This window comes from Microdochium trichocladiopsis, assembly GCF_020744255.1.
Source record: "Microdochium trichocladiopsis strain MPI-CAGE-CH-0230 chromosome Unknown B0I36scaffold_1, whole genome shotgun sequence".
In the NCBI taxonomy this organism is placed as follows: Eukaryota; Fungi; Ascomycota; class Sordariomycetes; order Xylariales; family Microdochiaceae; genus Microdochium; species Microdochium trichocladiopsis.
Window position 1 is genome coordinate 1410271 of NW_025763544.1, and position 15241 is coordinate 1425511.

Genomic DNA, 15241 nt, shown 5'->3' on the forward strand with positions numbered 1-15241 from the left:
TTGGCTGAGCTACCGACTGCATAATGCCCTCCCATTGGAAAGCATAACAACAGCATCTTCTCTCTGACGTCTTGGCCGCACTGCATTGAATGATTGGACGGGCCGGTTTGTTACGTGTCCCAAACGTCCCAGAATCGGTGTGGACCTGCCAGGCGACCTGCTTGACTGGTTGGGAGGAGTCAGGAAACCGGTCCATAAAAGCCATGCTCAGCATCTGAAGCCTAGGCCCTGCCATGGCCCCGCTGGTTGGGATTTCAAGCTTGTTTGCCATTGCGACATCTGGGGGGGGGGGGCACCAGGCTTGGCCATGATCAGTTGGGCTTGCTGATCGGCTTGTGATGTATTGCTCGGCCAATTAGAACGACAACTCAATGGGGGCCGACCAGTTGTTTATAATAAGACACAAGATCGGGAACCACTTGCCATGTAAAGTACCGGCCCAGCTCCCCAGTACCCTGGCCCCTCAATCTCGCCTTGCAGATTACTCACCACGACTCCACGTATGGCCCGCCCGCGGCTGAACGCGGGTGCCGTTTTGACCCCCACCCTTCGTTGCGGAGAGGGTCGTCGCGGAAGCGTCGAGAAGTCTAGTTTCCATCGGTGTTCGATGTGGACTGGCGAGAGCCACTAGGCGAGACACACCTGCTTGCTGTTCACATGATGCAAAAACACAATTGCAAGGGCCGCGGATCCTACGAGGCATAATAAGCGTTGCGCAAGCTAGCTACCAATATACGAGGGTGACTCCCCATGATTGTGGCTCAGCCTTTCTGCCTAAAGGTGCATTACCAGTTGCCGGCCTGCCGAACAGCTTGCTCACCCGAGAGACCTCGATTGAATCGTGGCGATGCCGCCAGGTCAAATAGCCACGCCGGTCCCCAAGCACTTTTCGTCCTGAATGATAATTACAGCAACTTCTCCTCACCAAAGTCCCCGGTTCCTGTTGGGCTGCCAAGTACAACGACCAGCTACCCCCGTGCTGCTGTACCGCACACAGTACTCGGATTCAGCGTCCCCCGCTTTAGCCGACGCCATCCTCGCGACTTGTGCTAGCTCGGCAGCCCAGAGGTCTCCAAGTTCCTAACTAGCGGCTATTCCTCGCCAAGGCTGGTCCACGCTATTGCAGCCCACGCAAGCGGGGGCGCGCTGCCCGAGGCAATGGAACCTTTTCGTGACATTTCCGACAGTGGCAGCCAGGGGCCATATGCTCCAGAGCAAGCATTGGGCAGCACAACACCGTCCTGGACGCAGGCCCAAGGCGGGCCCGGCCGACTCCAAGACCCCGGCGAGCCCCTGCCGATCCCGCTCGACTTCAACGTCTACAGCGAGAGCGCGACGGACGGGACGACGTACTACATCGGTCCGCACCGCAACGCGGTCGTGTGCGCCGTGGTCGACAAGATGTACAGCATCAAGGAGCAGCCGGGCCCGTTCCTCGTCGTGCACGCGGGCCTGGACAAGCGCAGCACGCCCGTGCTCGGCAGCGCGACGAGCAACTTTGTGTCAGCTGCCAGGAGCCAGTGGTCGCGGGAGCCCAACTTTGCCATCAGGTTCGACGACTACATCATCAGGGTGATGAATCGGGGAGGAAGTCCTGACCACACCGGCCTGGGCACTGAAGAGGGCCAGGGCCAGTCTGTCATCACGGAGAGGCTGCTGGCCGTGAACAGGGGTTCCAGGCACCGGCCTGTGATGGTCATGTGCTTCGGCATGGATATGATGATGACGATGCCCACACAAGAGCTGGGCGATGCCTTTGCAGAGACAAACCACCACGACAGCACAAGGCAGGAGTTTGAGTGGCACGAGGCAGAGAGCGCCGAGATCCTGAAGCTCGGTGGCAGGCCATCCGGCTGGAGGCTGGTAGCGGCAGGCGATGCTTCGCAAACGCTCGCGGTGTGTACGCGCATCTCACGCAGCCTGACCAAGTTCTTCCGGTTTGCATTTGTTGGTCGGGGGGTCGCCATGGCTCACGAGGATCATGCGTGGGAGGTCATGGCGGTGCTAACCGGCATGACGGTGTGGCATCGTCGCCTGGAGATTGATCATAGCAGAGGCTGATTGTGTGGTATATTGAGAGCATATCCACGGCGCAAGAAATGTGGAATGTTCTTGGAACGCAATCTCTCCTGCAGCATTTGCGTTGATACACGAAATAAGACAACTATATTATCAAGTAGCGACTGGACTGTCTCACTGCATCTTGTGTCGTGGCGCACAAAGGTTGACCGCCCAAACCCTAACGTAGAGAGTTGTGTGCCGCCTGATGGTCTCCCTGCGTTGTCGCCCTCGGCGTGGGAGCGCCTCTACCAAATGTGTATTTGCACCCATCTATCACGAGCGGTTCGATGGCAGCCGGAAGTGCCGGCATATACAGTGATGCCGCTGCAGAATGATGCTGTGGTGTATCAACGCGCTGTGTATCGACATTCGAAGTCGAAGTTGTCGCCATCGTATATTGTTCACGCGAGTAAGGCGGCAGTGAGCTTGTAGAACTTGCTCTCCTTCTATTAGCCACGGCGAGGTCGTAATATCGACAAAGTGTCGCCATGACTATGCGGAAGCCCGGAGAAGAAGTCGTACCAAATTTGACCATGTTGGAATGAGTCGCCGCGATGCCTGATCGTTCCGTATTATCGTATTCTGGGGCAGCACTATCCTTAGTAACAATGTATTCCTTCTTGTAACGAAGGTCCGTCTTCTCTTCCTCCCAGAAGAAATGAATATGGAAGTACTTGATGAGAGGATCAAAGAAATCTGTGATATTTTGCAGGGTCTCCGACTCGTATTTCAGGGCGTTGACAAGGACCTGTTCATTTTGGATGAATGACCGTGGAAGCGCCAGCGTGGCGAGCTTCTGCAAGGTCAACAACAGGTCGGCGTGTGAGGAACCCCGATGTGGTGTACCAAAGAAGAGCATCCCAAAGGTATTTTTGAAGATGCTGTACGTCGTTTCATTGTCTTCGCGAGACTTCGAGTATGAAAGAGCCTAAGGAATGATGATATTATTGGACCCTGAACATTTGAATCAAGATTAGATGTGTTCACGAGAGACGAACGTACTCGCTTCACGACCAAACCACCCAGTGAATGACAAAGAAAGATTATGGGACTGTCATTTTGGCTCTCCAGCTGCATTTGGTTAATATGAATCAAGCTATTCGTAGATTCGTGCTTACTCACTATCCTGTCTGCAGCTAGTTGAGCCACCAGCGTTTGTGCATGGTGGTGAATAAGGTTGTTAGATGGTAAGGCGCCAGAAATAGAGCTAAAACTGGAGTTATAGCCCCAGCTCAGGACCCTCGCACTTTTGATATGGAGTGGCAAGAAGTCTCCGTGAGAAAGCCAGCAGGCTCTGGTTTCCGGGTTGGTCCATGTACGGCGGGCATCGCCATTTAAACCGTGCACGGCAATGATGCTGAGTTAAAAATGTCAATACTGCTTCGCGGTTGCGAGGTGGAAAGGCAATATATAATGACTTACTCGATGTCAGGCGTCCCATTGGCTGGCCGGTAAAGCTCTACCAATCCGCATGGCTTCTGGAGGGCTTCCATCACAATTTGCAGAGCCGCAAACAATGCGCGAGGCGAATGATATGAACGAAACTGGGATGGGAGAGCTGCGCGTTGAGCCGTTACACGCCCTGCTTATGTATGCTCAGCCCCATGCATGTGCAACCCCCTTGGGCTCTAGCCGCCGTCATGCAAGCTGCCACACCTGCACAATAATTGGCTGATATTCCCGGCAACGGCACCTTCCACCTTGGTTGGAGAGCCTTGCGTTGCGGTCCTTGAACACCACGACAAATGGATGACAGTTTACGGCACTACACAAGAAGCCCCGCTGAATCAATGGGCACGGCGGCTGCACGAGATCATTTGTAAACCAAACAATTGATTTTTGCATGGAATCATGACTATTCTCAGTTCTTTACACTACCCAAACTGACACGGCAGCCATTCTCGCTCGCAAGAACCAACGTCAAGCGCTGGCGTTCCGTCCCCAACACTTCGTTCGGTTCGTCTGCGGGCAATTGTATCAATGGAAACGCCTTCAGAAGTCGTATAATCGTGTAGTAGACCTCTGCCAGGGCAAAATCTTCGCCGAGACATCTGCGGGGACCGCTATTGAATGCAAAGAAAGCATCCTCGATCTCGCTCGTCTTGTCAGCCAGCCATCTTTCTGGCCTAAATTCTTCAGCATCATCGCCGAAAATGTTCCGCCGTCTGGAGGTGATGTATTGGGAGAAAACGACGACCTCGCCCTTTCTGACCAATATCGGGTTCTTCCCATCAACCCCGCCGCCAACAGGTAGTATTGTTGAGGTTACAGCTTCGCGAATGTTCAGAGGAACCGGCGGATAAAGTCGTAAGGCTGTCGGAGAAGAGTTCAGCAGACTGTTTCATGAGGTGAGCCGGGGCATCCGAACTTATACTTACACTCCTTCACTACGCTTGCAAGGTACGGCATGCGCGCGATTTGCTCTCGAGTGGGATGCTCCGAATCGGGCATCACGAGCTCAATCTCCTTCCTGAGGTGGGACATGACCTTCTCATGCCTCACCAGCAAGCGACTAGAATGATCGTCAATATTGGAAGTCCGGCAGGATTATTTTTGGGTTGCTCACAACGTCCATGAGAGGCAACAAGCTGTTGTGTCTCGACCTGCAAGCAGTATATTCAGCAGCTGACTGCGCGCAGCAGTTTTGCTGCTTGATTCTCGAAGGATTTGATCCATGAACCAGGTCGGACCCTCTGTATCATCTCGCCCAAGGCCATTTTCGCGCTCCGAAATATACCTATCGACGAATGCGTGCACATTGTGGCATGCGTTGCGGAAAGAAGGAGGATTATAAAGAGAATGGAATGGTGTTAAGCGAAATCGCTTCGCTAGTCCCGCCTGGGCAGTGGTGAAGTCTTGTGCAAAGCTTTGGCTGGTCACATCCTGACTCATCGGCCCCCGAAGGCTGTGAACAGAGCGCCCAAAGAGCAGCGCGGTCGCTGTGTCAAGAGTAAGACTAAAGAAGAGTGGTTGGAGATCAATGATACCGGTGCTCGGAATGCATGAGATCAAGTTGTCCAGGTGTTCCTGGAAGTGATCGAGGTTGCGATACTGGGCTTTCACAAATTGTTTGCGAAGGAGGTCGCGCGAATGTTTCCAAGCCGGACCTTCCTGTGTGAAGATGCCTTCGCCAATCAGGGGCGCGAAGACGCTTGCTCGTGAGCCGAAACTATAGTCTGGATCGGCCTTAAGGATCAGTAATGGCGAACTAGATCGAGGCCATCTAGACGGTACACTTGCCGGTGAAGTTGGACGATAATATGGTCGAAACGTTTCTGGGATCGAGTATGTGGAATGTACGCGGACCGACGAGAAAAAACTGGTAGCTGTTGTTCAAAGGCTCAAAGTCCCTGGCGATGTCGCAGAAGAACTTCAGCAGACGCCCATCGCTATTGGCATCCCAGATCTGCTTCAACCGATCGATACCAAGCGGCCACTTCTTTTCCAGCTCTCGAGGCAGCTGGCACCCATGCTCTCGATTGAGGCGTGCATCGCTCTTCGGCAGCGTCAGCGCTGCCATGTCTCTGAGGGACAGAGATCTGCTTACCTTTCGGGTTCGCCTCAGATTGGCAAGGAAAGCGAGGGCTTGAGAAAGTGATATGAGCAATATCCCTGTGCAAAGAGCTGTGACTAAGGGAAACTTTGCAAGTTCCATGTTGTTGAATGAAGACATCAAAAAGAACGGTGCCCGTTATCTGGTTTTCGCGGGGTCCTGAGCCTGTTGGACAAAGAGGTGAGTGGACGTTTGGATGCCCTACTAAACTCGCTCGCGGTGAGACGGTAGGAGCTTCGCACGATCGCGACCTCTGGCCAGGAGGAATGGCTCGCGCGTTTCAAGCCTTGGAAGTGGGCAGGCACGCGGGAGGAGGAGCGGGCCGTCCCTTAAGCGCCGTGACTGCATAAACCCCTGTCAGGACAAGTCTGCGGCTCGCCATGATTGGTTTCTGGGCCGGGCCCACGGGTGGTCAATTCAATATTCCAATTGCGTTGCGTCGTTCCTGCAGGGGGTTCTCCAAGATTTGCAGCCAGCATAGCGACCAACAACCAACATGCATGAAGGCTGTGTTTGGGGCTGGCAGTCGCCTCAGGGCATGAGTCCCAACAGGCCGAGGTCCCCTGTAAGGGGGTCGGGGAGTCACCAGTGCGCTCTGTGCGCAGCTCAATCACCCTCCCATTTCGAAATCAAGACTCAAGAGCAAAGCCTCAAGGAAGGCGAGCCTTCGTCGGCGAGGACCCAAACATGACTGCCACGACTATCTGTGCTTGAATGCCGCCCGCACAAGATGCCCCCAGGGTTGATTTGCCTCTATGATGCGGGCGGGGAAGTGACTGGGGCAGCACAGGATGAGGGCCTCCCAGAGTAAGCACGGCTGTTCATTTGAGCTCTATGGTTCGTCAGCGTTACTTGAATCTTACTGACTCTATTCCAACTATACAGCATTGTCGCAGTTCACGGGCTGAATGAAGACTCTGCCAGTGCTTGGACCGATGCTGATACTGGCACCAATTGGTTGCGAGACTTCCTTCCAAAGCACGTCCGAGTCGCCAGGGTGCTTCTGTACGGATATGAAGGCACTGCATCCTCCTTCCTCTGCGATGGGCTAGACGCAATCGTACAGAAAGCCGCGGAATGGCTTGTGACGGAGCTCTATGCCGACAGAGTCATTTGTGCAAGGCAAGGAACGCCCATCATTTTCATCTGTCACGGCTTTGGTGGCATCATTGTTAAGAAAAGCTTGACGTATGCCTCGACAAGGACAGCGCCGAAGGTATCACATCTTCGGGATCACTTCTTGTGCACGCATGCGATCCTCTTCTTTGGAACTCCGCACGACAGCACAACCAGGTCAAACTGGACTGCCTTCCAGAGGCGCGGAGAGTCAAAGTCGTTGCGCAAGCGCATCAAGGGAGAAAGAACATCTCGTCAACACAAGCAAGACCATGTTGATCTGCGTCCATTGACCGCCGACTTCCAGCCACTGATGCAGTCATTTTCACTCTTCTGTTTCTGGGAACAGCTTCCGACAAGCATCGGCGAGCACGCAACCTATCTTGTGCCTCGCTCTTCCGCCGTTCTGGATGCAGATGGCATCGAGGTCGCTGGGATACATGCCGGGCACTATGAAATGACCAAGTTCAGCTCACAGAGCGCTTCCAGTTTTCGGACAGTCATTGCAGCTTTGGCAAGATACAGCACTGCCGCCACGCTAGCGAGTCGCGCAGAGCGAGGACGATCACTAACAGAGAACAGTCATATCACAGTACATGGTAGCTACAATGCCAACGACATAAGACGTCACAGCTCTTCCAGCCACATCTCGGCCAACTCTGTGCCGCTGAGTGGAAATATCAATTATTATCCCCCTGAAGAGGCTGCAATCGACTTTGTGGGTCGTGAGGAAATGCTCGAGCGATTGCAGAAGGCGTTCTTCCCATCAGGATACGTAGGACAAAGCGATTTTCGCAAATCATTCGTCATTTATGGTATGGGAGGCTCTGGCAAAACACAACTTTCATCAACTTTTGCACAGCGGAACAAGCACAGGTTTGCAGCTCCTGCACAGCTGTTCTTTGTGGGACAACAGACCATCTAACTAGGATACAGATATTCGAGTGTGTTTACGATACATGCTGCATCGAAAGAGACTATCGTCGAGTCGTACTGCTCCATTGCCACTGTCGGTCAATTGGAAGCCACTGAGCGTGCAGGCCGCCACTATCTGGCTCAGATATCCCAGCCTTGGCTACTAATTATCGACAACGCAGACAATCCATCCATCGACCTAAAGTCTCTGTTCCCTCAGAGCAGTTGGGTGCATATCATCATCACAACAAGAAACCCGGATTTTCGCCAGGAAGGCTCACTTGGCGCGCTTGAGTCCAGTGGTATGACTGAGATCGAGGCACTTCAGCTCCTTCTCATAAAGGCCGATATCCCCAAACCCTGGGATCCAAATACGGTCGAGTCGGCCAACGCAATCGCAAAAACTCTCGGTTATCTCGCTCTTGCACTCATACACGCCGGTAATTGCATATACCGCAAGATTTGCAAGATTGGTGACTACTTGAGCCTTCACGCGGTATCGCGAGATCAAGTGCGGTATCGAGTATCAAACGAGCTGCCTGAAGGCGAGGTAGACACTGTGGGCCGGGTGTACTCTACCTTCGACGTCTCCATGAGGTATCTGCAAAAGTATTATCCACTGTCGTCTCATGACATCGATGCACTTTTGCGGATGGCCAGTTTCTATCATTTCGACCACATCCCGGTAGAGATCTTCACACGAGCTGTTCAGCATCGGCGCCGGGAGCAGGAGCAGCAAGAAACTGGCAACTGGACCACAAGGTTGTCGCAAGCTATCATTTCACGACTGGAGCCACCAAAAGTCCTCCCTGATTTTCTCAAAGGCGACTTCAGGCGCATGAACCACTATCGGGTCACGCAGGCAGTGAGCGCACTCCACTCCTTCTCTCTCGTCACGTTCGACGGTCGCTTCTTCTCTCTTCACCCTTTGGTGCATGCCTGGATCAAAGACTCCATGTCTGATTCTGAGCAATCATTCTGGAGGGCGATGGCGACGAACACCCTCTTTGAATCGGTGCAGCTTCCACCACTTGGCGACGCTGAGATGGATCGTGCCTTTCACCGCTCAATCCTCCCGCACATGGATAGCTGCATCAAGCAGGCGACCAAGGCGCCCGGCATCCACACACTAAGCAACACACAAGTCACACTCGCAAAACTATTCCAGCCGACCTTGGTCATGCTGCTTCGACAAGAGATACTGCGAAGTGCCAAAAGCGGGTACGTATTTGCCACCCTTGGCCACTTCCAGCAGGCCGTAGAGCACCTCGCGGATGTGAAGAATGCGCTTGTATCCCTTGTAGGCACGCAACATGACAAGACTCTCACAGCCATGCTGGCGCTTGCCGGTATCTTGTGGGGTCTTGGGCGAATCGACGAGGCGATTGTCCTACAGAAGCACGTGGTGGAGACCCGAACGAAGGCTCGAGGTACTGGTCACCAAGAAACTTTGCAAGCCATGGACCACCTCGGGAAGTCTTACTGGCTGCATGGACAGTACGGCGAAGCCCTGGCACTGCAGCGAGCCACGGTTGAACAGGCTCGCCTGACTCTCGGCAACAAGCATCCTTTGTATCTCTCAGCGCTCGACAACCTCGGAGCTACCCTTGGGTCTTGGCACAGGTTTGAGGAGAGTGAAGGCGCCCATCGCGAGGTGTATGACGCTCGACGGCAAGATCTTGGCGAATCACATCTCGAGACAATCGCTTCCCTGGGCTACATGGCCATGGCAGTAATGGACCAAGGGCGGCTGGAAGAGGCCAGTGAGATGATCGCGAGAGTACATTTTCAGCGGCAGGAACAACTCGGCAAGGAGCACCCTTGGACTCTCTGGTCCTTGTGCAACCTGGCCAAGGTCTACTCGAAGAGGGGACACTATGACGAAGCTGAGAGAATGCTGGTTTGGGGAATTGGTGCAGCCGAGCGAAGTCTTGGAAAAGGTCACGTGGGTGTCCTCATGGGACTTGGGGAACTTGCTCGTCTTTACTCTCGGCAGCAGCGGCCACAGGAAGCAGTCGATCTTGCGCAGCACATAGTGGAGCAGCTTGAGAGAGGGCCCGGCGGCCCGAATCATCCGGATTGCGTATATGGGCTTTACAAGCTTGCACGACTTCATGAGATTCAACAAAGGCCAGCGGACGGAGTCGACGTGTGCAAGTTGGCTTTGGGAAGGTCAATGGAAAGACTGCCGAGAGATCTTCCTCTCGTCAGGAAGTTGGAAACGCTGTTGGGTAAGCTGGAAGTTAGAGCTGAATCAGCGGATGGGAACTGAAGCGGACGTGAACGGTCAGGCTTGTCGTTTGTGTAGGTTAGTCCTGCCGACCAGTGTGAGGGTACAATATGACCATAGTGGTCCTTTTTGATTTGGGTTTGCGGATACAGGGAATTTGTAACAATGATGTCATGTCCTTTGGCTTAACGCCATCACTACTGGGTCTGGTGCAGTGGGTAATGAATCATGTGCTGGGGAGTGTTGACAAAATTCTAGAACCCGAGCCCTCTCTATTCAACACTATTCAGCAGAGGACATTTCACGCAAAGCATATAACTAGCAGCTGAGATCGCGAATCATATGATTCGCGCGATCGGGTTCCTTTTTGAATGTGGTGACAGCTGCCGTGCGGCTGGCGGAATGAGGCGCCGAATCGGAGGCAGGAGTGGACCCCTGTGCGGCTCAGCAGGAACAGGCAAGGGGGCCCCCCACCCAAGCTTGCCCGCCCCGCTTCCGAGGCTCGCTCAATCTGATTGAGGAATGTGAAATGGCCACACCAAGGCCAGAGAATGGGCTGACGTCTCGCGATTTCATCTTACGACCAACGACGCACCTCACGACAGGACACACAACAAGCCCACGCACACAGCACACATTGCAGAGCAGCAGGAGCAGGGGCACCTTGCCGGTTCGGATAAGAAGCTCGCAGCCATGGCCTCCAGGCACAGAGTCGCACAGCAGCTGCTGCGCTCACGACCACGGCTCCAACACACCACAAGGCACACATCGCGCCTCTTCTCGTCACGCGGCCCTTCAGCAAGCACACCGCGCCCGACCCTGCTCTCAGCTGCCGCAATCGGCGCAGTCTCCCTCGCCTCAGTCGCGGCCTACAACATGGTGAGTACTCTCTCGCGCCGTCCAAATTGGACCTCTCGACCACCCAACTGACAGCTCCCTCACTGGACCCCCAGGCCGTCGCCGATCCCATACATATGGAGGCCCGGAGCGTGGCCGACGCCGACGAACGCCGGAAGCGCGAGCAAGGCGTCGACGACCAGTCCCCGATGCGGTTACGAATGGAGAAGTTCATCCGCGAACAGCAAGAACACATTGTCTCTGAGCTCGAAATGATTGACGGCAAGCGCTTCAAGCGCGACGAGTGGCAACGGCCACACGGCGGCGGCGGGCTCTCGTGCGTCCTGCAGGAGGGCAACGTCTTTGAAAAGGCCGGCGTCAACATCAGCGTCGTCTACGGCACCCTCAACCCGCAGGCGATCAAGGCCATGAAGGCCAACCACAAGACCATGGACGACGACGAGGCCCTCGACTTCTACGCCCTCGGCCTCAGCATGGTCCTCCACCCCAAGAACCCCATGGCCCCGACGGTGCACCTCAACTACCGCTACTTTGAGACGATGAGGGCCGACGGCACCTCGCAGGCCTGGTGGTTTGGCGGCGGCGCCGACCTGACGCCCAGCTACCTCTTCGACGAGGACGCCGTGCACTTCCACAAGACCCTCAAGGAGGCCTGCGACAAGCACGACAAGACATACTACCCGCGGTTCAAGAAGTGGTGCGACGAGTACTTCTCCAACAAGCACCGCGGCGAGACCCGCGGCGTCGGCGGCATCTTCTTTGACGACCTTGACGCCGCCGAGGCCGACGCCGAGAACACGTTTGCCTTTATCCAGGACTGCCTCAAGAGCTTCCTCCCGTCCTACGTGCCCATCATCAACCGGCGAAAGGACATGCCCTTTACCGAAAAGGAAAAGGAGTGGCAGCAGGTCCGCCGCGGGCGGTACGTCGAGTTCAACCTGGTCCACGACCGGGGCACGGCGTTTGGCCTCAACGTGCCCGGGTCAAGGGTGGAGAGCATCCTCATGACTCTGCCGCTGACGGCCCAATGGCGGTACATGTACGAGCCGGACCCCAAGAGCAGGGAGCAGCGGCTCCTGGACGTCTTGAGGGATCCCAAGGAGTGGGTTTGAGTTTCTGATTGTGGCATGCATCTTGGTTAGGGCGGAGGGGCGTTCTTGGCATGTACAAAGCATAAAACAAAACGGGAGCATTAGACGGGGAGCGGGATCTGTAAAACTATCATGTAAACAGAGGCAAGCATCTAGATGGAGACACCAGCGCCGAGCATAGCGCGCACACAAGAGTGCTCGACACAGCCGAGCGACACTACTACAGCAAAAGTTTCAAAATGTTTGAGCATCACCAGAGCAATACACGTTTGACAAGCCTGGGTCTGACAATGTCCTTTGTCCCTGGACAATAAGTCCAGCTTGGTCCGCATGAAGTTTCCCAATTCCAACCTGCCCAGGTGGTCTTTCCATGCAAAGGTACCAGGATAAGCACAGTGCCATTCATCAAACAACCTCAAGCACTATCTACAGTGTTTACAACAGGAGGCTTCGTGGCCCAATGGCAAGGCGTCTGACTACGACTTCCCATGATCTACATGGGGAACAACACACCCGCTGGAATTCGGCATCAGGAGATTCTGGGTTCGATCCCCAGCGAAGTCAAAATCACCATCTTTTTGGTTCTTTGTGCCGGGCGTTGTTTGCGGAATGGGCCGACAAAGCGAAAGTTTTTTTTTTGGCGTCGAGAAAGTGAGGTGGATCGTGAGGCTCCAGTTTCGGAGGGTCTGGTGTGGGGCCGCCGCAGCGGCCTCAAAAATGGGCAAATGCCCTCCTTGCAGACAAGAGAGGTACATCATGAGCTAACGACTTGACGTTTGAGATGCCATTTTGAGTTAACAGAACAAACAAATGGAGTCAAATTAACTCCGGACACGCCAGACTTCATCTCTCTGTGTACAAGACGGCGTTCACTACTGACCACGTTGGGTTGCGGCTTTCGCCCCAAACCCCCGGGACAGGTAATGGCTTTCGCCGAACACCATGCTCGCTTGATAAAACAAATGTACTGCCCCCCCCCCCTCTGTCAATGAGAGTAATGGCCAGTACCGACTCTGCTTTCAACACCAAAAGCGTCTCAGTTTGCCCGAGCTGCGTCGAGAGCGTCCTTGACATCCGGTTGAGTGAGCTTGCCTTGGTAGTTCCTGCGAAGCTCCTCATCGGAGAAGAAAGGTAGGTGCTGTGACATGTTAGCAGGCTGCCCGGGTGAGAACTGGGGACGAGCAATAACTTACCATAATCCACTTCAAGTCGATGGCAGTAACAGTATTGAGATACTGTTTACTGGTGAAGGTGAAGTCGCTGTACACGACCCACTTGTGAGTTGCACTAACCAACACACTCTCGGGGTGAATGAGAGCATGCTGGTTTGTCCGGACGGTCTTGTAGCTGTGGCCGCCAGTCTTCTCAAGCATGGCCGTGTTTTGATGCAGGCCACGAGCCAATGCCATGCGGATCTTGTCGTGGTAGTCCGGTGCAGCAAAGGCTGTGTTGCCGAGCTCCAGCTTTTTCTCGTTAAAACGGTGCACCAGCTGGCGACGGACCCTGTCCATCTCCTCGAGATCGCGCTGCGACAAGAAGTGGTTCCGACACCACAGATTCATGTCCACAAGGTCGGCCTCCTTCTCCCGCAGGTACGCATAGAATGCGTTGAGCTCGGTGATGTGGTCAGACTGAGGGTGTCCCTAACCCCTCTTAGCCTCAAATGCCACGCGTCGGAACTTGACCGGGCTGGTGAACATGCTGTGCTGCGAAGCAGCAATTGCGGCCAATGTGACCATGTCCATGCCGCAACCAAGGTCCTTGCCCTGTTTTATGGTGTAGGCCCAGCGAGGGGAAATGGGCAGCCCAGCAACAATCTTCCCGAGGCCAGTCACGGTCCCGTTCTCATCGAGCATGCCCCTATGACCCACCAAAGTTAGCGACATAATAAAGATGCAATCAAGGGGACATGACACCAGAGATTGAAGCATAGAGGGCATGCCGTGCCGCTGTGCACACGCGACAGAAGCTGAAAGAGGACTTACATGAACTTGAGATCGTATGTGTTCAAGAACATTGTCTCCCAGTGCGGCCTGTCGATCACCCCTGTCTCAAGCACCGTTTTGCCCCGAGCGTATATATTGAGCAGTACCTCGCTCACGTCGCTGCTGAGGATGCCTGGGACGGACGAGGGGCGCATGTCATCGAAGTCCTCGCGCGTGTAGAGGCGAAAGACTTCCCCAGCCTGGGTCCTGCCCGCGCGACCAGACCGTTGCATGGCCGATGCTTTTGAAATTGGCCGGGTAATGAGCATATTGAGATTGTTCCGTGGGTTATATGTCATTTGTTTCGAAAGGCCGGAATCCACAACATAGACGATGCCGTCGATGGTGAGGCTCGTCTCGGCGACGTTGGTCGAAACTACACACTTGCGTGTGGGCATGTGTGCGAGCACGTCGTGCTGCTCAGCCGAGGACATTGATGCGTAGAGCGACATCACCTCCAGCCCCTTTGTGTGTTGGCGTACGCGGCTCGAAACCATCTCGATGTCGCTCTCCCCAGGCAAGAAGACGAGAATATCGCCGGCGGGCTTCTTCTTGTGTATGCCCACCACAGTCTGCACGCAGGCGTCGAGCACTTTGGGTGTCGCATGCTCCAAGTGGTTGATTTTCACAGGGTAGGATCGTCCCTCAAGACTAAGGGTCGCTGCGCCTGGGAAATATTGCTGAAACTTTTCGGCATCAAGAGTAGCTGACATGATGATGACCTTAAGGTCATCTCTAGTTGAAGTAATCTCTTTCAGGATGGCGAGCAGCTGATCAGTGCTGATGGTGCGCTCGTGCGCCTCGTCGATGATGATACATTTGTACCGCGAGAGTGACGGGTCGGGCCAGCTCTCGACAAGGAGCAGGCCATCTGTGACATACCGAATCCGAGTTTTCTCGCTGGTGCAGTCCTCGAAACGGTAACTGTAGCTGACCTCGTCGCCTAGGGCTACATCCATCTCCGTGGCCACTCGTTCAGCTACCGAGGAGGCAGCAAACCGACGGGGTTGTGTGCATGCTATCATGCCCCCCTGTTGTACTCGGCCCAGAACACGAATTGGGGGATCTGTGTCGTCTTGCCGAAGCCGGTACCAGAGCTCAGTATCATGACCTGGTGCTTCTGGTAAAAGTCAAGAAATTCTTGACGCTGCTTGTAGACAGGGAGGCCCTTGCGGGACTGCCGGGTCTCCCAGTAAACAGCCGAGTATGGCCGAGTCTCTTTGTCGTTGACAGTATGAGGATTCACCTCGGGGTTCTCCTCAATGGCGTCGATTTGCTCAGCCGTGATGCCGTCAACTGCCAGTGCCGAGAGTTGACTGCGGACGCGCTCGACCTCCAATGATTTCGCCATCTTGAACGTGCTCATGCGATTGGTTTTGTTCCGTGGTGGTCGTTGTGAGGTGGCGGTGGCAGCTGCAGTTGTGGTTGTGGT

At 54.6% G+C, this 15241-nt stretch overlaps 6 protein-coding genes and 1 non-coding gene across 7 annotated transcripts; 4 read left to right on the forward strand and 3 right to left on the reverse strand.

Moving 5' to 3' along the window:
• The first annotated feature begins 909 nt into the window (after nt 1-909).
• On the forward strand, nt 910-2180 carry B0I36DRAFT_309792 (uncharacterized protein). Its single transcript, XM_046152177.1, has one exon. It carries the CDS (start codon nt 1159-1161, stop codon nt 2059-2061), a length of 903 nt encoding a protein of 300 aa, XP_046018079.1. The 5' UTR covers nt 910-1158; the 3' UTR covers nt 2062-2180.
• Nucleotides 2151-3593, reverse strand: B0I36DRAFT_4629 (uncharacterized protein). The gene is made up of 3 exons (XM_046162917.1): nt 3484-3593; nt 3064-3418; nt 2151-2989 (listed from the first exon to the last, which is right to left on the reverse strand). Exons 1-3 carry the CDS (start codon nt 3552-3554, stop codon nt 2240-2242), a joined length of 1176 nt encoding a protein of 391 aa, XP_046018080.1. The 5' UTR covers nt 3555-3593; the 3' UTR covers nt 2151-2239.
• Nucleotides 3594-3879: 286 nt separating this feature from the next.
• On the reverse strand, nt 3880-5829 carry B0I36DRAFT_280354 (cytochrome P450). Its single transcript, XM_046151469.1, has 5 exons — nt 5609-5829; nt 5302-5557; nt 4628-5237; nt 4440-4573; nt 3880-4374 (listed from the first exon to the last, which is right to left on the reverse strand). Exons 1-5 carry the CDS (start codon nt 5732-5734, stop codon nt 3923-3925), a joined length of 1578 nt encoding a protein of 525 aa, XP_046018081.1. The 5' UTR covers nt 5735-5829; the 3' UTR covers nt 3880-3922.
• Nucleotides 5830-6491: 662 nt separating this feature from the next.
• Nucleotides 6492-9917, forward strand: B0I36DRAFT_234758 (uncharacterized protein; the record flags this gene model as incomplete). Its single annotated transcript, XM_046149343.1, has 2 exons — nt 6492-7606; nt 7667-9917. Coding segments are annotated over 2 exons (3366 nt in total), but the record flags the coding sequence as incomplete, so codon positions are not given.
• Nucleotides 9918-10309: 392 nt separating this feature from the next.
• On the forward strand, nt 10310-12170 carry B0I36DRAFT_280359 (Coproporphyrinogen III oxidase). Its single transcript, XM_046151470.1, has 2 exons — nt 10310-10754; nt 10829-12170. Exons 1-2 carry the CDS (start codon nt 10569-10571, stop codon nt 11843-11845), a joined length of 1203 nt encoding a protein of 400 aa, XP_046018083.1. The 5' UTR covers nt 10310-10568; the 3' UTR covers nt 11846-12170.
• Nucleotides 12171-12270: 100 nt separating this feature from the next.
• B0I36DRAFT_t8 lies at nt 12271-12388 on the forward strand. The gene has a single exon. It is a non-coding gene; the product is annotated as a tRNA-Arg (tRNA).
• A 2442-nt stretch (nt 12389-14830) lies between these two features.
• Nucleotides 14831-15160, reverse strand: B0I36DRAFT_357389 (uncharacterized protein; the record flags this gene model as incomplete). The annotated part of the gene is made up of 1 exon (XM_046157795.1): nt 14831-15160. The coding sequence occupies one exon, from the start codon at nt 15158-15160 to the stop codon at nt 14831-14833; it is 330 nt and encodes a 109-aa protein (XP_046018084.1).
• Nucleotides 15161-15241: the final 81 nt, after the last annotated feature.